At 49.4% G+C, this 18821-nt stretch overlaps 3 protein-coding genes across 3 annotated transcripts; 1 reads left to right on the top strand and 2 right to left on the bottom strand.

Moving 5' to 3' along the window:
• Positions 1–10: 10 nt before the first annotated feature.
• RPAIN (RPA interacting protein) lies at positions 11–3449 on the top strand. Its single transcript, XM_085078863.1, has 7 exons — positions 11–132; positions 531–710; positions 1219–1282; positions 1732–1846; positions 2264–2327; positions 2431–2565; positions 3236–3449. The coding sequence occupies exons 1-7, from the start codon at positions 55–57 to the stop codon at positions 3263–3265; spliced, it is 666 nt and encodes a 221-aa protein (XP_084934989.1). The 5' UTR covers positions 11–54; the 3' UTR covers positions 3266–3449.
• Positions 3450–3749: 300 nt separating this feature from the next.
• C1QBP (complement C1q binding protein) lies at positions 3750–7973 on the bottom strand. Its single transcript, XM_085078861.1, has 6 exons — positions 7691–7973; positions 6941–7091; positions 6504–6591; positions 5975–6070; positions 5193–5315; positions 3750–4178 (listed from the first exon to the last, which is right to left on the bottom strand). The coding sequence occupies exons 1-6, from the start codon at positions 7920–7922 to the stop codon at positions 4029–4031; spliced, it is 840 nt and encodes a 279-aa protein (XP_084934987.1). The 5' UTR covers positions 7923–7973; the 3' UTR covers positions 3750–4028.
• An 845-nt stretch (positions 7974–8818) lies between these two features.
• On the bottom strand, positions 8819–18744 carry DHX33 (DEAH-box helicase 33). The gene is made up of 12 exons (XM_085078858.1): positions 17596–18744; positions 16726–16886; positions 15324–15551; positions 14487–14657; positions 13785–13970; positions 13007–13118; positions 12469–12628; positions 12002–12090; positions 11590–11717; positions 10843–11046; positions 10006–10092; positions 8819–9308 (listed from the first exon to the last, which is right to left on the bottom strand). Exons 1-12 carry the CDS (start codon positions 18116–18118, stop codon positions 9000–9002), a joined length of 2358 nt encoding a protein of 785 aa, XP_084934984.1. The 5' UTR covers positions 18119–18744; the 3' UTR covers positions 8819–8999.
• Between the last annotated feature and the right edge of the window lie 77 nt (positions 18745–18821).

The raw sequence follows: 18821 nt of genomic DNA, 5'->3' as shown, positions 1-18821 counted from the left end.
CGGACTACATTTCCCGGCGTGCCCCGCGGCCCGGCGCGCTGCGGGCCCGGCGCGATGGAGGCGCCGCTGCAGCGGCACCGGGCGCGGTACAAGAGCCCCGGCGGGCCGCCCTGGAGGGAGACGTACCGCAGGGTGAGCGGGGGCGGGACGTGGGCTTTCTCTTCCTTTGGGCCCGCTCCGGCTCCTCCAGGGCCGGCCGATCTGGTCCCGCTGGGCCGGGTGAACCGCGCGTCGACCCAGACTTCTATCCCAACAGCGTCCCTAGCCCCCTTTGCGAGCGCCCAGCGTGCCGCGAACCCCGGTGGGAGCTGTCATCCAACTCCCCTGCAGCCCCTCCGGCACAGGGCTGGCCCCGCTCCATCCCCCACCCCCGTGTCTTTCCCCCGGTGCCTCCCCCGTCCCGCCCTGTCCCCCTCAGGGATGCCCCGTGTCGCCCCGTGACACACTCCCGCCGTGTCTCCCCATTCCCCTCGATCCCCCGTGTCCCTCCCGCCTCTGCGCTGACAGCCCCGGCTCTGCTCTCTCCGCAGCGCTGCCTGGAGCGGCTGAGGAGCAGCCGGGCCAAGCTGCTGGAGCGGTACCGCCAGGCCGGGGATGGGCCGAGCGGGGCTGCGCCGGGAGCGCTGCTGGTGCGGGAGGTGATGGAGCAGGAGTGGCAGCAGCTGCGGGACAGCCTGCCCGGCCTGCGCCCAGAGGAGCCCATGGAGCAGGTCAGTGCCTGGAGCCCTGTGACACAGGAGTGTCAAACACAGCTCCCTGCCGGCCTGATTTCAGCCTCTTGCTAGAGCTGACAGAACTCAAGAGCTTCAGGGTTTCTACAGCTCAGGCAGGGTGTTGAGCTGTGAAAGTGCCCTTAGGCCCAACAGTGGGGAACTTCCTTATTTCCTTCACAAACAGCCTGTGGATCACAGCGAAGGGTTGGTTTCCTCATCTGTGGTTTTTATAGCTGGGCTGTCACTTCCCTCTCCTGAGAATGGGAATGAAAGCTGAATGTCTTAAAAAGCAAGTTCTTGGCTGTGCTTGGATCCATTCTGGCTGGCTTTGAATGTGTGATTAGAGTACAGATTGCTTCCCACAGTGAGTGCTTAGGTTTGCAAATACAGAGATTTACTAGACAGGAGAGTAAGAGTGAATTTATGTTGCAGTGACAGCTCAGTCAGGTGCTGAAAGTGAGAAAATGGCTGGAATGGGAGGATCACTGATTGATTCACCTTTCAGATGCCAGAGGACCCTGATGAATTGGCAGTGCTGGAAGAGATCCAACAAGAATTGATCTTGCAACGTAAGATCTTTACAAATTTTCTCACTTGTATTTGATGTGTAATATTCCTGACTTCCTAGTAATGCAGAATAGCTGAGGCTGCACTCCTTGGTTCTTGCAAACCATATGATACAGGGGAAGAGCCTCCTTAGAAACCTTCAGGCTCTGAGAAAGAGCCAGAGAAACAGGATTGAGGTGACTGGGAGCTATGGGAACCTTTATAAATCAATTCAGAATGTTTCTAAAGTGCTGGCTGCAAAATGGAAAGACTTTGAAAGAAGTTACAAGGCTGGCTGAGCCATAAGAAAAACTGGATTAGCGGGAATGACTTCACCAAGTGTAGAAATCTGGCTCAAAGGAATAAAAGTTCTTAGAAACTCATACCCACCCCAGCCTACATCTGCCCAGCAGCTTGGCCTGTGCTGCCCAGGCAATCCCTGAGGGTGTTTTGCTGTGCTGTGTTGTTGCAGAGCAGTTGGTTATCGAGGAGTACGAGCGGAGCCTGCGCTTCGATGAGGAATGTCTCAACGCCATGCTCGAGGGCCTGGATGCCACTGACAGGGTCATCTGCCCAGTGTGTAGGAAGTAAGAAAGCTCTTGGCATTGGAATCAGATTCCCTGATCCCCTACAGCAGTTTGGGCTTAGAGATGTGCAGAGAGAGGCTGCTGTTCATTGCAACAAAATGAAAACGTCTGAGTAATAATCCAAATCTAAAGGGGGATGGGGGGTTGTTTGTGGTTTTTTGGTTTGGGTTTTTTGGTTGGTTTTCTTTGTTTTTGTTTGGTTTTTTTAGGGTTTGGTTTTTTTTTTTTTGGTTGGTTGGTTTTAGGTTTTGAGGGTGGGTTTTTTTGTTGTTTTTGTTTTGGTGGTTTGTTTTTTTTTTTCTTCTTTTGGTGGTTTGTTTTTTGGATTTTTTTTATTTTTTGTTTGTTTTTTGGGTTTTGTTTGGCTAAAATTTACCCTTGTTCTGGTTGTCATGATGCTCCGTCTGCTCTTCCCAGGAATAACCTGACTGTGAAGGCTCACTTGGTTTGTTGCCAGTGTGGATTATACATCAGCACCCAGGTAAGCTGTGCTGTGGCACCCTATGTGTGGCATCTCTGCTGCTGCAGATGCAGCTTTAAGCTCCAGCCAGGAATGTAGCTGATTCTTCCTCAATTATCCTCAGGATATGACAGAAGGGAAGCTCCGGTCACTTCTGGAGAGCACCTTGACAGAGCACAGCCAGAGGTGTTTGCACAGCCCTGAGTTCACAGTCACCAGTGGCATGGAGGAGGAAACCAGTCTGCTCATGAGCTGCTCGGTGAGTGTAAATGTCACGTTCCTGGAAAGGATCCCTGCTTGGATCCATGTCTCAATTACAGAGGCAGAAACCACAAGCTCATTGACATCAGGGGTTTGTGTGGCTGTTTTTTCCACAAAATTCCTGGGAAATGGCTTTACCTTTGACCACCAGTAACCATAAAAGAGAAGAGCCAAACACCTTTAGCTGCTAGATTAGGGAATTTTCAAGGACCTGTCAAATTTAGTGCCTTACCTTTGTCAGAGACCTTAGCCAACAAGTTCCAAGTCTTGTGTGCAGCATCTGTTCAGATAAGTGGTTCATAAAAAAAAAGTTTTAAAAATAACTCAAAATACGTCTCAGAGAACACACAGCAGCCCTCTGGCTCAAGCTAGAGCTGGCATGTGTTTTGCTCTGCAAAAGCCATGTGAGGGCAGTGATAAGGGCAGAGCATTTCATATAGAGTTTCATTGGAAAAGACGAAGTTCAAGTTTGTTTTTATTTTTTTTGTTTAAGTTGGAAAAGACCCCCTAAGATCAAGTCCAACCATTCCCTCAGCACTGCCAAGGCCATGACTAACCTACATCCCCATGTGCCACATCTACATGTCTGTTAAATCAATAATTTTCCTGTTAAATAGTTTTGAACTTTATACATTAACACAGCTTCTCTGTTCAACTTTTTTGTAAAGGTCTGTGACTCCTGGACGATTCTCCTCTAAGCTGATTCAGCTGCTGCTTTACTTCTGGAAGACTTCAATACTAAACTTCACCCAGAGCTGCTAGGACTCTTGTGTACATATTTCTAACTGGTGTGTCAAAAAGACACTTCAGAAGGCAGTTGTATTGCCTTTACCTGCACTTTTAATCACACAGGACATGTTTTGAAATAAATATATTTAGTTTATTTTGGCCTTGGTGTTGTCTTAGTGCATCAGTGATCTCACAGCTCATGCTGGACTTCAGCTTTCTCTTTGAGCTTAAATATAACTTAAAACCTTAAATAAATTAATTGAATAATAAGTTTAAATAAAATTAAACTTAAGACCACTAGGCAACAATTGGAGGCACCAGTTTAAGTAGAAGTGCTTCTGCCATCAGCAACCATCACTGCCACAACCACTGGCACAGCAGCTCTGGCACAGACAAACACTGGCATCACTACCATGGCAGTTCTGGTTCAGCAGGAAGAAGAGGAAACCACCCTTTTCAGTGATATGTTGAACAGTTTTTATTCTTCACATTCATTCTTAATTGTACAAAACCCCCCAAGCAGGGCAAGGCAATTCTGGCCTGTAATGTTGGAGAACTTGATTGGGGCTGCACCATCACTAGACATCCCCAAATCCAAGTGAGAATCCTCATTCTCCACCTTCCTTCCAAGTTACTTACTCTCTGTATCCATTGTGAAGATATATTTGGGTATTGCTGGATGAAGCAGCACTGTGGAATACCCACACTTGAAGATAAGTTTCCTAGCCTGACCTACTGACATTTAACAAAGCTTTTAAGGTCTTCAAGGAATTTAATGTACTCCTGGTGCTCCAGGGCAGTGCTGAGCTCTATTAACTCATCAGCAAAGGTGTTGTCCACTCCTCTGTCAGCCAGGAAATCCATCAAGTGATCATAGAGAGCCTGGAAGCAAGGAACAGGAAACTTCCTTAGTGGAGCACACCTGGGTAGGGTGCATTAAAATGCCCCCTGGCAACTGGAACTTTTTTCCCAGGAAAATCAGGCAGGCCTGACCTTGGGTGGAACATTGGAAGGGAAAGGGCCATGGAACAGGACATATAAACCCAAACCCAACACTACAAATGAGCTTCACCCTGGAGATGATCCCCAGATTGGGGGAGTCAGCAGGGGAAGTCTGTCAAGGATGACAGAGGTCATGCTCTGCCTGCCCCCTGCACACAGGGGTGAACTGTTAAACACCTTGGAAAAGTGCCATCTGATGTAAATGTTTGTTTGAAAGACTTCAATCTTATAGTCATGAACTTTGTTCTTTCCTTTTCATTCACTTTTTAATTAATTTTCTGCCTTAAGGCAGAGAGGGAAAAAAAAAGCCATGTGAGATATTCTAAGCAATTTTAACATGAGTGCTTCCCAAGGGGATACACTCTAGGACTTTCTTCTACTTTCAGTTTTAAACATATGACAGCCTCAAACTAAAAAACAAGCTTTTGAAATCCTGGCTTTGAGCACATAAAGAAGCCAGACTCTTGGGCATATTTTTAGAGTTACAACTGTAACAACAGACCTGGAAAACCAGGACACAATGTATTTTATCAGATATCACACCCAGATGCCTTTATCTACATATGGTATCTGATAAGCTACATTGTTAAACACACAGATCAAAAAGATGTTTAACAAGCCTCAAAGCATTTCCAGAGGCGATTCCCCACTGGGAAATCAGCCTAGAAAACCTGGAATGGAAGAAATTCCACCTGTCTGTCTCTGACTCCTGGTAATGCACTGCACGATTGTGGGAGCAGGAAACACCCTTGGTCTGCAGCAGAACTACCAGCTCAGGGGCAGAGCAGGGGAATCCCTGTCTCAGACATCCTGACAGGTTTCATTTCCAATCCAGGAGCACAGGGACAGCCAGGTGAGGTGAGCTGAGTGCCCTCTGTGGCCTTTAGCACCTACCCAGTCAAGGGAATCCGTGTTGAGGGTGTAGTTGGTGTCCTTCCAGTCAGCTTCCCCAGTGGGCTGGAAGCTGACCTCCCGGATTGTGAAAATATCACTTTCTTCCTCTCCTTCATGTCCAATCTGAGACAGGAAAAGAGATGCAAGACATGCAATTAGCTGCAATTAGTGGGCATGCTCAGCCAGCTCATCCCCAGGCTGGGAATACCTCAGGAAAAGCCCCAAGGCCAGGGAAACTGTGCCTCTCCCCTCTCAGCATGTGCCTGTGAGGACAAGAACAGATATGCAGACATGCAGAGAACACAGGAAATCCCTTAGTCTTGTGCTGCCAGAAGGGACCTGATGTACATCAGCAGCCTGAATTTTACAAATATATAAAAACCTCTTCTGTGTGGTTCTAAATATGCCTTCCCATGTCTGTCTCACCTTTGTCAGCCAGGACTGGGTGTTAAACATCTCTTAACATTTAGAAAATAAACTACAAATACCAGTGTGAACAAAAGCTCTCAATTTTATTTTCTCCCCTCCTTTTTTTAATCCCTATTTCTCTAATGTAATTCGATAAACAGCCCAACAAGCAGCTGATCAGCAATGCCAGGGCAGGATGTGAGGAATGCCATGGGATATTTCCTCCCCAGAGTTCTTGCAAACATAAAGCCTTTATTTTGTGATTTAAAAAATAAAACTAACAGTAATAACAGGAGACTGGATATTGTGCAGATTGAGAAAAGCAAGAGACTACAAAGAGCAATTAAATCCAATGGGAGCACAGTGATACTCACCTCATCTTCAGGGTAATGGCAGTCAAGGACAAGGGTCTGTTTTGTGTCATCTTTTATTACTTCCACAACAAAGTTTGGAGTTGATGTAAGTTCAGGCTAAATAAGAGAACAGTTGCATCAGCACTGGAATCTGAACAGGAGCCAAAGCAGTCACAGCACAGCCCAGCAAGACAGCCCATCCAGCACTGGGTGTTCCTGACACCTTCTACTATCCCAGGTTTCTCCAAGTCCCATCCAAACCTGGCCTTGAACACTTGCAGGGACCCACAGCTTCTCTGGGCACCCTGTGCCAGGGCCACCCCATCCTCTCAGGGAACAATTTCTTCCCAATATCCAATCTAGCCTCACTCCCTGTCAGTTAAAATCCATTCCCTCTTATCCTGTCACTCCATTCCATTGTCCAAAGTTTCCTCTCCCACTCTCCTGTAGCCCCTTTTGGTAATGAAAGGTGCTAAAAAGTCTCAGAATTCCTCTAATTTCTCCTTCCTCCGTGTCCCCAACACTAAAGTGCACATCAAGGCAAAGTTACCTCCTGCTCATCAGGTTTCTGCTGTTCCTGCGTGTCTTCTTCAGCAGAGGGTGGAATGCTGTTGTTGATGTTGAATGTAACTGTTATCCTGCAAAAGAAACAGAAACAATTCGCTTGAACACACCCCAAAAATGCCCATCAAAACGGGTCTTTGAAGCCTTTGTTCAGAATTAACAGAGTATGAACAAAACCAGGTGCTGTAGTTAAAGACACAGAAGAGAGAAGCTGCTCCCTGAACTGTTATTTTTCAAGCAGGGAGACCACGTGAAACTTTGTAACACAAAATACAGTAACAAACTGATGTGAAAAAAGTGCCTTTAGCCCAAAGTGGTAAAATAGCGAGCCTGTGCACTGCTCAGTTTGGGGCATGAGCACCTGGAGAAGCCCGGTCACTGTGACCCACCCACCCTCGGGGGTCCTTCCCAGACCCCACTTACTTCTCCCCAGCAATCTTCCGCACCAGCTTGGCCTCTGTGCCATGGACCTCCAGCTCCCAGCCTCCGGAGACCTTGGGCAGGGATTTGTGCTTCTGGATCTTCTTCTCCTCCTTGATCTCATCTGTCAGGAACTGCGCAAAGGCTTTGTCTCCTGGCAAGGAAAGAAAAGGGCGTTAGGGAAAGGGGTGGTGAGGGAGAGTGGGGGAATTAAGGTGGGATCAGGGAAAGGAGGGGTGGGGAAAGAAGTGTTGGGAAAAGGAGGGTTGGAAAAAAGGATATTAGGGAAAGAAGGGTTGTGGAAAGAGGGAGTTAGGGAAAGGAGGGATAAGGAAAGAGGGGAGTAAGAAAAAGGGAGGGTTAAGGAAAGGCAGGGTGGGGTGAAAGGAAGGAGGGGTAGGGAAAGTGGGTTTGGGAAAACAGGGGTTGAGAAAAGGAGGTTAGGGAAGGGCGAGTAGGGAAAGAGGAGGTAGAGGAGGGCGAGTAGGGAAACAGGAGTGTAGAGAAAAGGCAGAGTTAGGGGATGAGGGAATTTAGGGAAATGTGGGGTCTAAGGAAAACGGGGATTACAGAAAGGGGGAGTTAGGTTAGGCAAAGTGGGGGTTAGGGAAAGAGGGGGGGATAGGGAAAGCTCCCCCAGCCCCACGTGCCTCCCGGGATGGAGGGGGTGCAGCGCACATGTCCTCCCCGTGCCCTCCCAAGGGCAGCCCCGCTCCGTCCCCTCGCCCCGCGCCCCCGCAGCTCCCCGCTCACCCTCGGTGTGCAGACCGCCGCACCCGCACGACACGCGGCCGGCCGAGCCCCGCCGCGGCCGCAGCAGCGCCGTCCGCCCCGCGCCGCCGCCCAGCTGCCACAGCGAGCGCGCCAGGGCCGGAGCGGCGGCGGGCGGCGGCAGGAGGGCGCGGGGGGCCGCGGAGCTGAGCGGGCGGCGCGGCGCGGGGCGCAGCAGGGCGGCGGCGGCGCGCAGGGAGCGGGCGAGCAGCATGGTGCGGACGGAGCGGCGGCGAGCTCTCCCCTCCCCGGAACCGCGCTCCGCTTCCGGCCCCGGCGGGCCCCGCGCGGAACCGGAGACCGCCGGTTCGAGTCCCGCCTCGGCCGAGCCGCCGGTTCGAGTCCCGCCCCCTCTGACACCACGCCTTCCAGTCCCGGCCCTGGAAGGACTCTGGAGATACAGGTTCGAGTCCCGGTCCGGATGAAACCACGGGTTAATGTTCCGGCCCCGGCAGCAGTGAAAGTGTAGCGGTTGGCTCCTAGGGATCCCTGATAATACAATGGGCAGGGATGGCAAGGACAGAGCACCCGTACAGGCCTCTTCTCCAGTGAAGCACAAAGGGAGCTTTAGGGATGTGGGATGAACAGCTTTATCCCACTCCTAATTAGACCCAGCAGTGGGCAGGCCAGAGGGTGGCAGGGTCCTCAGAAAAACAAAAAAGGAATGGTTGGGGTTTTTTTGCTCTCTGAGCAACGACTATGTTAGAGGGAAGACTGACCAAGGCAATAGTTCCTGGCAGCAAGCATTCCCGTTGTCCAAAGGCTGTCACTAGTGCTTGCTATTGAGAAGCACAGAAGCCCCAACTGCTGCTCACTGCAAGGCTGGAGTAGGAGGGCATCAGTACCACCCCATCAGACTGATAACACCCCATCAAAGGACCAGAATTTAACTCCCAACTCCACCCAGGTATCTGGCATTGCACATGCACAGAGTTCATTCTGCAAACGAAGCACAGATTCCCTGCTCCACCTTCACATCTTAAGCCCACACTGCTGACAGCAAACACACTCTCATGAGAACTGAGAACACCAGGCCTGGTCCTTGACTGTCCCATGGTCATTAGCTCTGTGCCTCACAAAACAACACACAGGATTTGGATTTTCACCATGGCTCCTTTATTCTGGGAAAAAAAATATAAATCCATCCTAAATAAATACCCATCCCCTTCCTTAAACACACTTAAATCATCCTGCCTATATAAAACCTGCTATACATATGTTCATTAAAAAAAAAAATTAAAAAATATGTCTTTTAAGGTGAAGCTGAACCAGCTTGAAGGTGAACCTGGGGTCAGTTCCTGGCTGTCCGGAGCTTCCTGCGGAAATACTCGGGCGCAGCCTCGAGCAGCCACTCTGCATCCACCACGCACAGGTCGCGCATGTAGCACTTGTTGGTGCGCAGCAGCCCGTTGTACACCACACAGGCTGGCTTGCACTGGAACAGCACGGAGGAGGGGTGGATGGCCACCACCTGGTGAGAGTCCACGGTGCTGTAGGTGCCGTCAGGCCGCAGCTCGGCCGCGTTCATGAACAGGCTGTGAGCCAGGCAGCGCCGGACGCTCGCCGTGTCCCCGCGGGAGGAGTCGAGTGGCATCGACAGCTGGGAGACAGGAGATGAGCAATGAGTATGTGCACCCTCATGGGGATACAGCCCTCTTTCAGCAGGCTGTGTCAGAAATCCTGGGGGATTTTCCTGCATCAGAACACCTGGGGACCACTGGGAATTCAGCTCGGGTGGCTGCTAGGCTAATCCAGCCTAAGAGCCAACAAAATGGATCGGCACTCTACTTCTGGAAGTGAGTTTTAGGCTAACCACCATTCACAAATGATACCCCAGAGGGTGGCTCCCATGTCACTACAGACCGCCAGAGGTTGAGCAGCAGCTCCCATGCTATGCCCAGCAGAAAGAGCACTGATGGGAGGCTGCTGTCACAGTGAATTCCTGACTCCATGAAGAAACCAGCCAGCACGGGCTGCCGAGGCTGACAGCACTCTGTGGCACACACAGCACAGTTCCACCTGCACTAGATCATTAGTTCTGGAACAATCCTTAGGAAAACCTGTCCTCCCCCTGAGAAGCCTCCTCAGAGGTTCCCATTTCTCCTTGACTCACTAAGCCCTGCAGCTTTAAGATGCTGGAATGCAACTGCATAGTCAGGAATTTTACCCAGCCTCCATATGGGAGACTGAAAGCAACCCCACAATTTTGTCACTCCTGGGACTTGGGGCACAGTGACATCAGTTTGGGAAAATACCAAACAGGTGAAACAGAGAAATAGAATATGGCAGCAAGTTACCTTTACACAAATGTCCCTGAGCTGAGCTCTGACTTCTGCCATCAGCTTCATGTTCCTGCCGTTGATAAAGTTCTCTCTGCACCATCCCTGCAACAGAGACACCAGGAGTTAGAAGGGGACATTTCTTCATCCCAGGGGCATGACAGCCTTTGGATACCATGAAAAGCAAAATCACCCCTACAATCTGCCTCAGAGAAAAGGTGCTGACCCCCTTCCTGGTCCTATTTTTACCCCCCATTAACTCCCCTCTGTCTAGATTCTCTCCCACAGTGCTAAGAAACATGTGGTGGTTCTCTTCCCACTCAGAGCTGCTCTGCAAGGCCACCAAGTGCTGCAAAACAGCAGGTGCCATCCCACAGGTGGTGAAAACAAATTAGGTAAGAATGACAGATGCTGCAAGGAATGGGATAAACAGATCCACAAATCAATCTAAGGGGTTGATAGGGTAGGATAAATCCAAATCTGCTTTTAAATATGCTCAGTATTTTTGCAATAAATCGTGTCACAGAGCACGTCCAGGTATTTATTATCAAGTCTCAAAATTCTTCTACTCCTTCCTGTTTCCAACTGGAACCAGGGAAAGAAGAGACCTGGCTGTGATTACAGAACTGGCCCCACAAAGTTTTGATGAGCAGCTTTACTAGAGCTTCCTGTAGAAACCTTTGTCAGCTAAACTTCCTCCAATTCCCCAGCTGTAAAGGAGGAGCCCTCTCTTCTCCCTGCTTTGGGGGATGCCTGTGGCACCAGCCATGGAGGATGTAGGTGTCATTCTGCTCTCTGCTAAAAACTCCTCACCCCATGAGCCCAGACAGCACTGGCAGCCTCAGCTCATCCCACCTTGTGCCCATTGACATTCTTGTAGGCTCTGTACACGTTGAGCAGGGTCAGATGGTCCCCCTCACTGGAGATGAATTTTTTCCTGACAGCCTGCACCTCGTCCCTCTGGGCAGGGGGGTTGTGGAGGACACTGTCCACTGATAACAGTGACACGATGGTCAGGATCTCCTCTGCACAGTGGAACTTCGGGGACACGAGGATGGCCTGCAAAGACACAACAAAACTCATCTTTGGTCAACCAAACACACTTCAGCTGGGCAGACCTTTCTGCTCCGTGGCAGCCCAGAAACTTGACCAAACATTGCTTAAGACAGTCTCATAAACATCAGTGCTTAGGGACAGCTGAAAATCCTCCTATGGGCCCACCAAGCACTTGCCAGGCTTCTTCCTGAGACTGGCCAGTGCATAAACAGTACAAATACAGAAACTGAAACCAACTGCAGCACTAGACACTTCATGGACCCGCTAAACAATCCTGAAAATGGCAAGGAAATTTGCCTTGTTCACCTTCAGATGTACCAGAGGAAAGAAATTATCTTTTTAAAAGTCCCTCTGAATTAAACAGCAAATGAAAAGCAATCCAGCACAAGGGCTGTAAATTATGTACACTAATGTACAGCAAATATACCAGTACAGCTGCAAACAACCCAAATTTCACACCTTGTTTAAGGAGTTTGAAAGAGAAACACGAATGATAAAGAGATGAGTACATGAGATAAAAAAAGTTAATTTTTCTGCAGTTTTTACCTTGGAGAATTTTGGATCCAGTGGAAAGGCTGCCATTTTCTTTCCCAGGGGGGTCAGGACAAGCTGACCTTCCTTTTGTGTCACAGCTCCCAGCAGGTCCAGCTGATCAATTGCTGCCTGAATAGCATCTGCCAAAACAAGGATGTTGGGCTCTGAGACCTCCTGCCTCCCACTGAGGGATGTGAAGGATCAGCTGGTTCCATCACTGCCTCCCTCCCCTGGCCAGAGGGACAAGTACTTTGCATTTAGAGAAATCAGGGTCCCAAACTGTGGTTTATCCTCCTCTATCCAGGAGAAAAACCTTTTCCAATATACTCTGGCTTCCCTTGGCAGTCAGGGCACACCTTCATGCACTTTATGACTCAAGACTGCTCCCTGCTCTTTTTCCAAGGTTGCCTTTGGAGCCACTTACCAGGAGATGGTTTGGACATGAAGTCAAAGGTGAGCACGTTGGGAATTTTCAGGGCCAGGAGCTGAAGCACCACGCTGGCCAGGTTACACCTGCATAGGCAAAAAAAACCCAACTGAGATAGTTCTAATTTTTTTTTTTTTTTTAATATAAGCTGAGATAGAGTCTCAGGCTGTGCTGCAACTTGACAGAGAATAGTCTGATGCTGCTGGTGAGGCCTTACTTCCTAGGAAGAGGCAAATCCAAGACCTAGAGGGTAGTCAGGAGAACTATAGCCTTATGTGTTTGGAGACTCAGTGCTCAACTGTTCATCCTGAGCAAACATTTTCCAGTTTTTCTGTTTACTCCCCACACTTCCATTTTTCTTAAGTCACCTCATCAGCCCCTAGATCCAGTTTTGCTGCTCAGCTCTTCCCGCAGCTCCAGCTGCAAAAGAGTTGAGGCAAGGAGTGTGATGGTTCTTTCCTCACCTCTGTATCTCAGGTGTTGTCATTTCATCAAACTTCTCAAAGTCCTCCTCTGTGTAGAGCCGATAGCAGATGCCACTCTCCTGTCTCCCTGCTCTCCCTGTGCGCTGCCAGGCCTGGGCCTTGGACACCTGCTGCACTGCCAGCACTTCCAGGCCAGTTTCTGGAAAAGCATGGAAAAGTATCACCTCAGTCAGTGCCTGTGCAAGCCACAGCTTTGGAAACCATGGAGGATTAACAGTAAGAATTCCCAGGGTTTGCCACCCAAACACTGCTCAGAGCTCAGCTGGTTCAGGCACCCTGAAGCACAGTGAACTATGCTGTGTTCATGAGGAGGAGATTCACTTCTGACAGATTTTTAACCCCTCATGGCTGACACTCAAAAAAACCCCATAAAGATACTGCTCCACACCCCAAACCTGGGACATTAATTCAAACAGCACAGAGGATGTTTGAAACCCTCTTTCAGTGGGGCTCATGGCCTCCAGGAGCTTCTACAAGCCCAAACCCAATCTCTGCCCTGCTGCTCAGAATTCCTCACCAGGGCTGTACTTCTTGGCTTTGACCATGCCTGTGTCCACAACGAATTTTATTCCTGCAATGGTGATGGAGGTTTCTGCGATGTTGGTGGAGAGAATCACTTTGCGACAGCCCTGGGAAGAAGGACAAATCAATCCCAGTCCAAAGCCACCTTAGAACAGCTGCAACTCAGAAATTCTGCTGCTTTTGGCCAGTGTGGGCCAAGCCCTGCATCACATTGTGAGCATACGTTGTGCTTGCTATGCCAGCTCTCATAAACTATGGTAATCTCCACTTTCTAATCAGCTTCTAAAATATGTGCCTCCAGTTGCAACAAAATGCACCACCAGAACAGCTGCTCTCAATATATCTTTTAACAATTTTGGTTTCATTTCTGGCACAACATTTGCATTCTTATTTATCTGCTGAGTAGGTACAAAAGAGCCTGAGGCAGCACAAATTGCTTTTCTTATGGCTCTGACAAACATTTCCAGGTTTTCAGCTTTCTTAGTATTTCCCCCATTAGCTGCTGTAGCTTTTTTGTGATATGGACAAAAAATTCTGATGAAATGGGGAAAATTTCAATTCCTCTGCCCTTTTCACTCCCTCTAGTCCTTCCTTCTTTTTATGATCCCACATGACTTACTGGATGCATCTGTTAAAACCATCACAGCTGCAGTGTCTTACACCACAATGGAACCACTCAGCCTAAAGCCAGTGGAGACTTTTGTTTACTATCAGTACAGACTACTTTAACCTCTTAAACTCCCCATGTTTCTTTCAAATTCACATTCCCTCACCTCAGGGGTAGGTTTAAAGGCACGGAGCTGTTGGGAGTGGGGCAGAGAAGCATAAAGGGGCAGCACTGTCATCCGTGGGCAGCCCTCAGGGAGATGCTGGGCAACGTCTCGACAGGTTTTGGTCATTGCTTCAATTTCTTCCTGACCAGTCAGGAACACCAGGATGTCCTGGCATGCAGGGGCTTCCTGGAACCAGAGGAAAAAGCAAGTTAGGAGGGTTTGGATAGGGAAGAAAAACTGAGATGGTAATGAGATGTGGCCCTGGCTGCAAGTCAGTGAAGCAGGAAAAGAAGGAAGAAAAGACACTCATGTGGTACAAGGTATGCAACAGCCTGAATTCCCAATGGGTGCACCAGAGGTGAAGGGTAAGTCACATTTTGAGTGATTAAGTCTTAAGAGGGTGGAGGAATTGCTGTGTCCTTAAATGACTGTCCAGCAACATCCAGGTAGAGAGAACTCAGGTGAGAGGAACATTCAGGTTTTAGGCCTGAGTTGACACCACAGAGCTTTGCAGAGCAGTCTCCTTTCAGCTCCAGCCTGGATACACAGGTCCAAAATCCCAGCAGCAGCAGCAACTTCACAGCACTAAACGCAGTTTTATTGAAATGACACAACGATCCAGGTGTTTGGCAGTCAAACATCCTGGCACAAAACGCCAATCCCTGGCCCCAGAGGGACACAAACCTGGAGAGACCCCCATACCTGGTGGACCTGGAAGATGGAGACCAGAGCTGCCTGCAGGTAATCACTCTGCCGCTCCTTGGTGTAGAAGATCTCAATGGGATGCTGCCGACCTTCCAGATAGATGACAGGAGCTCCATTGAAATACTGGGAGAACAGGTCAACGTCCATCGTGGCTGACATGATGATCACCTTCAACAGGAGCACAGGATGGGTCAGCACTGCAGCTTCCAGCCAGCTGCACACTGGCAAGTCAGGACCAGCCAGCAGTCAGCTTCTGGATCCTGACAACCATGCTCAGAACAGCTAAAAGCTCACAGAGTTTGGGACAGAAGAGAGGGATCTCCCTTGTTAAAACCATCAGCTTTTTAATGCAAGCAGAATATGTTGATGTGGTAAAATAAGCTGGTGTGTGGAACAAGACCATGCAATGACCCTGCCAGGCCCCTCCAGCAAAGCCAGTGAGCTTTCCCGTAAATTCCTGACATGTCCACCCATCCCACATGCAATGCCCTTCCCAGGAATGAGCATGTCCCACAGCTGTCCCAACAGCCAGAGCTCCTGCACCTGGAATGCTCTCAGCAGCAGTGCCAAAACCTCCCCAGCACCACGGGTCTAGTCTAGAGCTCACACCCAGGGGGCTCTTGTGGAAAGAAGATAACATGGAAGTGACCAGACAACTTGTTCAGAGGCTGTTCAGGCCCACACCCTTAACTATTCAGATTTAAAGGGATCTTTTAGGAACAGAAAATTGGTCCAGGCTGAAATTCCAAACACTTTGGAAGCCCCCAGGAGATGCTCAGAGCACTCAGAGCCCAGCCCCACCCTGCCCTTAGCAGCCATCCTAGATGAACACACTTTCAGTGGCCGCAGGCCCCGTTCCTTTCGCTTCTTCTGTGCAGCTTTGACCACCCCAAAGAGCACATCGGTGTGGATGGTCCTCTCGTGGGCCTCGTCCAGGATGACCACGCTGTACTTGTGCAGCAGGGGGTCCCCGATGGCCTCGCGGAGCAGCATGCCGTCGGTCAGGAAGCGGATCCTGGTCTCGGCAGACGAACAGTCGTCAAAGCGCACGGTGTAGCCAACCTGGGGAAGGGATCACAGAGGGATTACAGGGAGCACAAGCACAAAGCCTGGCATTTCTCACTGCCATCGAGCCACAAGGAAGGACTGCAAAGCCCTCTGGTCACTGCATCAGACACAGCCAACCAGAACTCCATGAAAGTGCTGGAAAGCAGAACAGTTTATCTACTGTCTGTGAACAGTTCATCTCCCAAATCTAACAAGCCATCCAAAGGATGCTCTCAACTGGCTTCTTCCTAAGGAGAAGTTCATCACAAATGCCTCCCAAGTTTCCTTTCCTTCCTCCCCCTGCTAGAAATGATTCCGTGCTCTCCAAAGACTTTATGGAGGGTGTCTTTCTCCTCCACTTTTCTCCCACAGACCTGCAAGATTCAGCACTCCACTCTCCTCGACAATGATTTGTAATACAGGGAGCAATGGAAGAGAGCACAATATTTTTTGTTTTATCCATGAATCAGTATTTTTTCAAATGGAAGAACACAGTTAATAATCAAGAAGTAAAATAGCACAGAGACAGACCACATCATTGAGCAGCTAGATGGACATTTTTCTTCATTCACTTAATTATAGAATCACAGAATATCCTGAGCTGGAAGGGACCCACAGGTATCATCCAGTCCCACCCCTGGCCCTGCACAGACACCCCAACAATTCCATCCTGTGCATCCATGAGAGCATTGTCCAGATGCTCCTGGAGCTCTGGCAGCCTTGGGGCTGTGACCATTCTCTGGGGAGCCTGTTCAGTGCCCCACTACCCTCTGGGGGAACAACCTTTTCCTCATACCCAGCATAAACTTCCCCTGACACAGTTCCAGCCATTCCCTGGGTCCTGTCCCTGATCACAGAGAGCAGAAATTGGAGCTGTCCCTCAGGAGGAAGCTGCAGACCTTGGTGAGGTTTGATCAAACTCTCCACTTCTCCAGTTGAACAGACCAAGTGATCTCAGCCACTCCTATTATGGAAGGGTCAGACCCCTCCTGACCATTCACCATCTTAGTATCACTCCTTTGAACACTCTGTAATAGCCTTACATCCTTCTTATATCGTGGAACCCAAAACTAATTACAAAATTAAATCTATCAGCCCTGTGACTGGTTATTATCCTACCCTTTAAAGCCTGATAGGATGCCATCCCCACTGCAGCACTAAACCAAAGTTAATCTGTAGATCAACCTACCAGCTTGCCCAGCTCTGTCCTCTTCTCCTCGGCGACTCTGGCAGCCAGGGTGACAGCTGCCACCCTGCGGGGCTGGGTCACAGCAATGATGCCAGGGTGGCCAATTCCTACTTCATACAGGTACTGAGGGAGCTGGGTGGTCTTCCCTGAGCCCGTTTCTCCTAAGGAACATAAACAGAATTGTTTCTTCCCCTCCCTTTTATAGCATTGTCAAGCTCTTTTTAAAAATGTTAACTTTTAGCCCTGTTGCAGGATGGGGAGGCTGAAGACAGGGAAAGGAAGTCCCACCACAAAGCAGTGGCAGGTCAGAGACAGAACCCAGTGCCCTCCTCTTGCTGCTGAGCGACTTCTCTGCAGAGTTCCCTCCACCCAGGTGCTCTCCAGCCACACTCTGGTTTAGAAACATATTCCAGCCTTTCTGGAGGTGAAGTGTCTGCAGTGTGACACTAATAGGAGTGAGACAGAAAGCTTTTTTTCTAAATTTAATTCCAACAAATGCTGAGTCTTTAGACTACCAGGTGGGAAGTTGTATGTCTTCAGTTCCTGTAAGTCTGACAAAAAGCTTATTACTTTGGACTCACAGAAAGCATCATAAAGTCAGTCAATTTAGCAAAAAGCATCATAAAGTCAGTGAATAAAGTCAGTAGCTGAGGAGACACTTCTGAATAGGAGAGTTTTGCCATCTGCCTTTGACTGAACTCCATGTGGATGGCGAAAGGAGCAGGAAATACTTTTGCTTTCTCCATAAAACGAAGTTCCCGGCTGTCTTAACCAGCCAAAGCACAAAACTCATTACATCCCTTGCTCACCACATTCCAGATTTACACCCAAGCCGTTACTGAGCAGCCTTTCCCAGCCCGCGGCACTCACCGATGAGCACGGCGCTGTCGAGGCGGCGGAGCCGAGCCAGCAGCGGCCCGCGGGCACCGGAGATGGGCAGCGAGCGGCGCTGCACGTGTGCGGGCGGCGCGGCGCTCCGGGGCTGCGTGCTGGGGGGAGCCGCCTTGAACCGCTTGGCCGGAGGGCCCTCGCTGTCCTGAGCCATCGCCCCTGTCGCGCTGTCCCGGGGCTCTGTCCGGTCCCGGCCCGTCGGGGCCGCGCTTCGCAACTCCCCGGCGCAGTGATGATGGCACCGCGCGGCCGCGAGGCATCCTGGGAGTTGTAGTCCCGAGCCGGCACCATTTGCAGCGCTCACCGCTCTGAACGCCCCTCGGGGTCTCCCAGAAAAATCCCAAATCCAGCCAAAGAGGGCAGACAGCCGGCTGCTGGCAGGGTCGGGACATGTTCTCATTGATGACTTGTCCCAGCAACAAGCTACGAAGGTGATCTCAAAGACCGAACTACAAAAAAAAAAACCCGAAAAAACACGGGTTTGATCTAATTCCTGTCTCATAAGCCATGCTGAAGCCACATAGTCCTAAATACTTTAATTCTCGATCTCTAGGAGTATTAAAAGTCTGTTCTGGAAACAACCAAGACCGCCCCAAAAAACAGACCAAAAAACCTGTAAAACCTCCCAAAGCTTCATGAAGTTTTTATAACCTTTAACAGATACAAATGATCTCACACCTTTTATCAGAACTTAACACACTGCTTGTGGACAAAGCATTTCCCCTGACATCCCCACACATTCCTCTCCTGGACTTATAAATTAAAAAAGTTTAAACCTATAGCCAGTTTTTAAAAACAAAATCTGATTGTTTTAAATGAGATAATCACATATCACAGGTGAGCCCATTCTCTAAAATTTAGAATGAAGATGCAGCTTTAGCTCTCTTTATCTATTATGACACAATCAATAAAAATCACAAAACCTAAAAACATACCCAGTACTTTCTACAGCAATTTAGGAACAACTGATCATCACGAGCTGAATTGAGCTCCAAATTCCAATGTGGCTCTTCAGAGATATTTATAATCAATGTATCTTTAAGCTAAATCCCACTCAGGGTCACTGGCCTGCATTGGACACAGCCCTCCCACAACAAACTTCACCCACAGACCATGGATTTCACACCCTGAGCAGACAATGCTGTTGCCTCATAGCTCTGAGACACTTGTGGAAAAAGCTTCACTTATCCCTGTCTCTTCCAGGA

The sequence above is a fragment of the Lichenostomus cassidix genome, chromosome 19 (genome assembly GCF_008360975.1).
Source record: "Lichenostomus cassidix isolate B80296 chromosome 19, HeHo_3.0, whole genome shotgun sequence".
NCBI classification, from domain to species: Eukaryota; Metazoa; Chordata; class Aves; order Passeriformes; family Meliphagidae; genus Lichenostomus; species Lichenostomus cassidix.
Note: the sequence above shows the minus strand (reverse complement) of the source record. Positions and strands in the feature narration are given on the sequence as shown.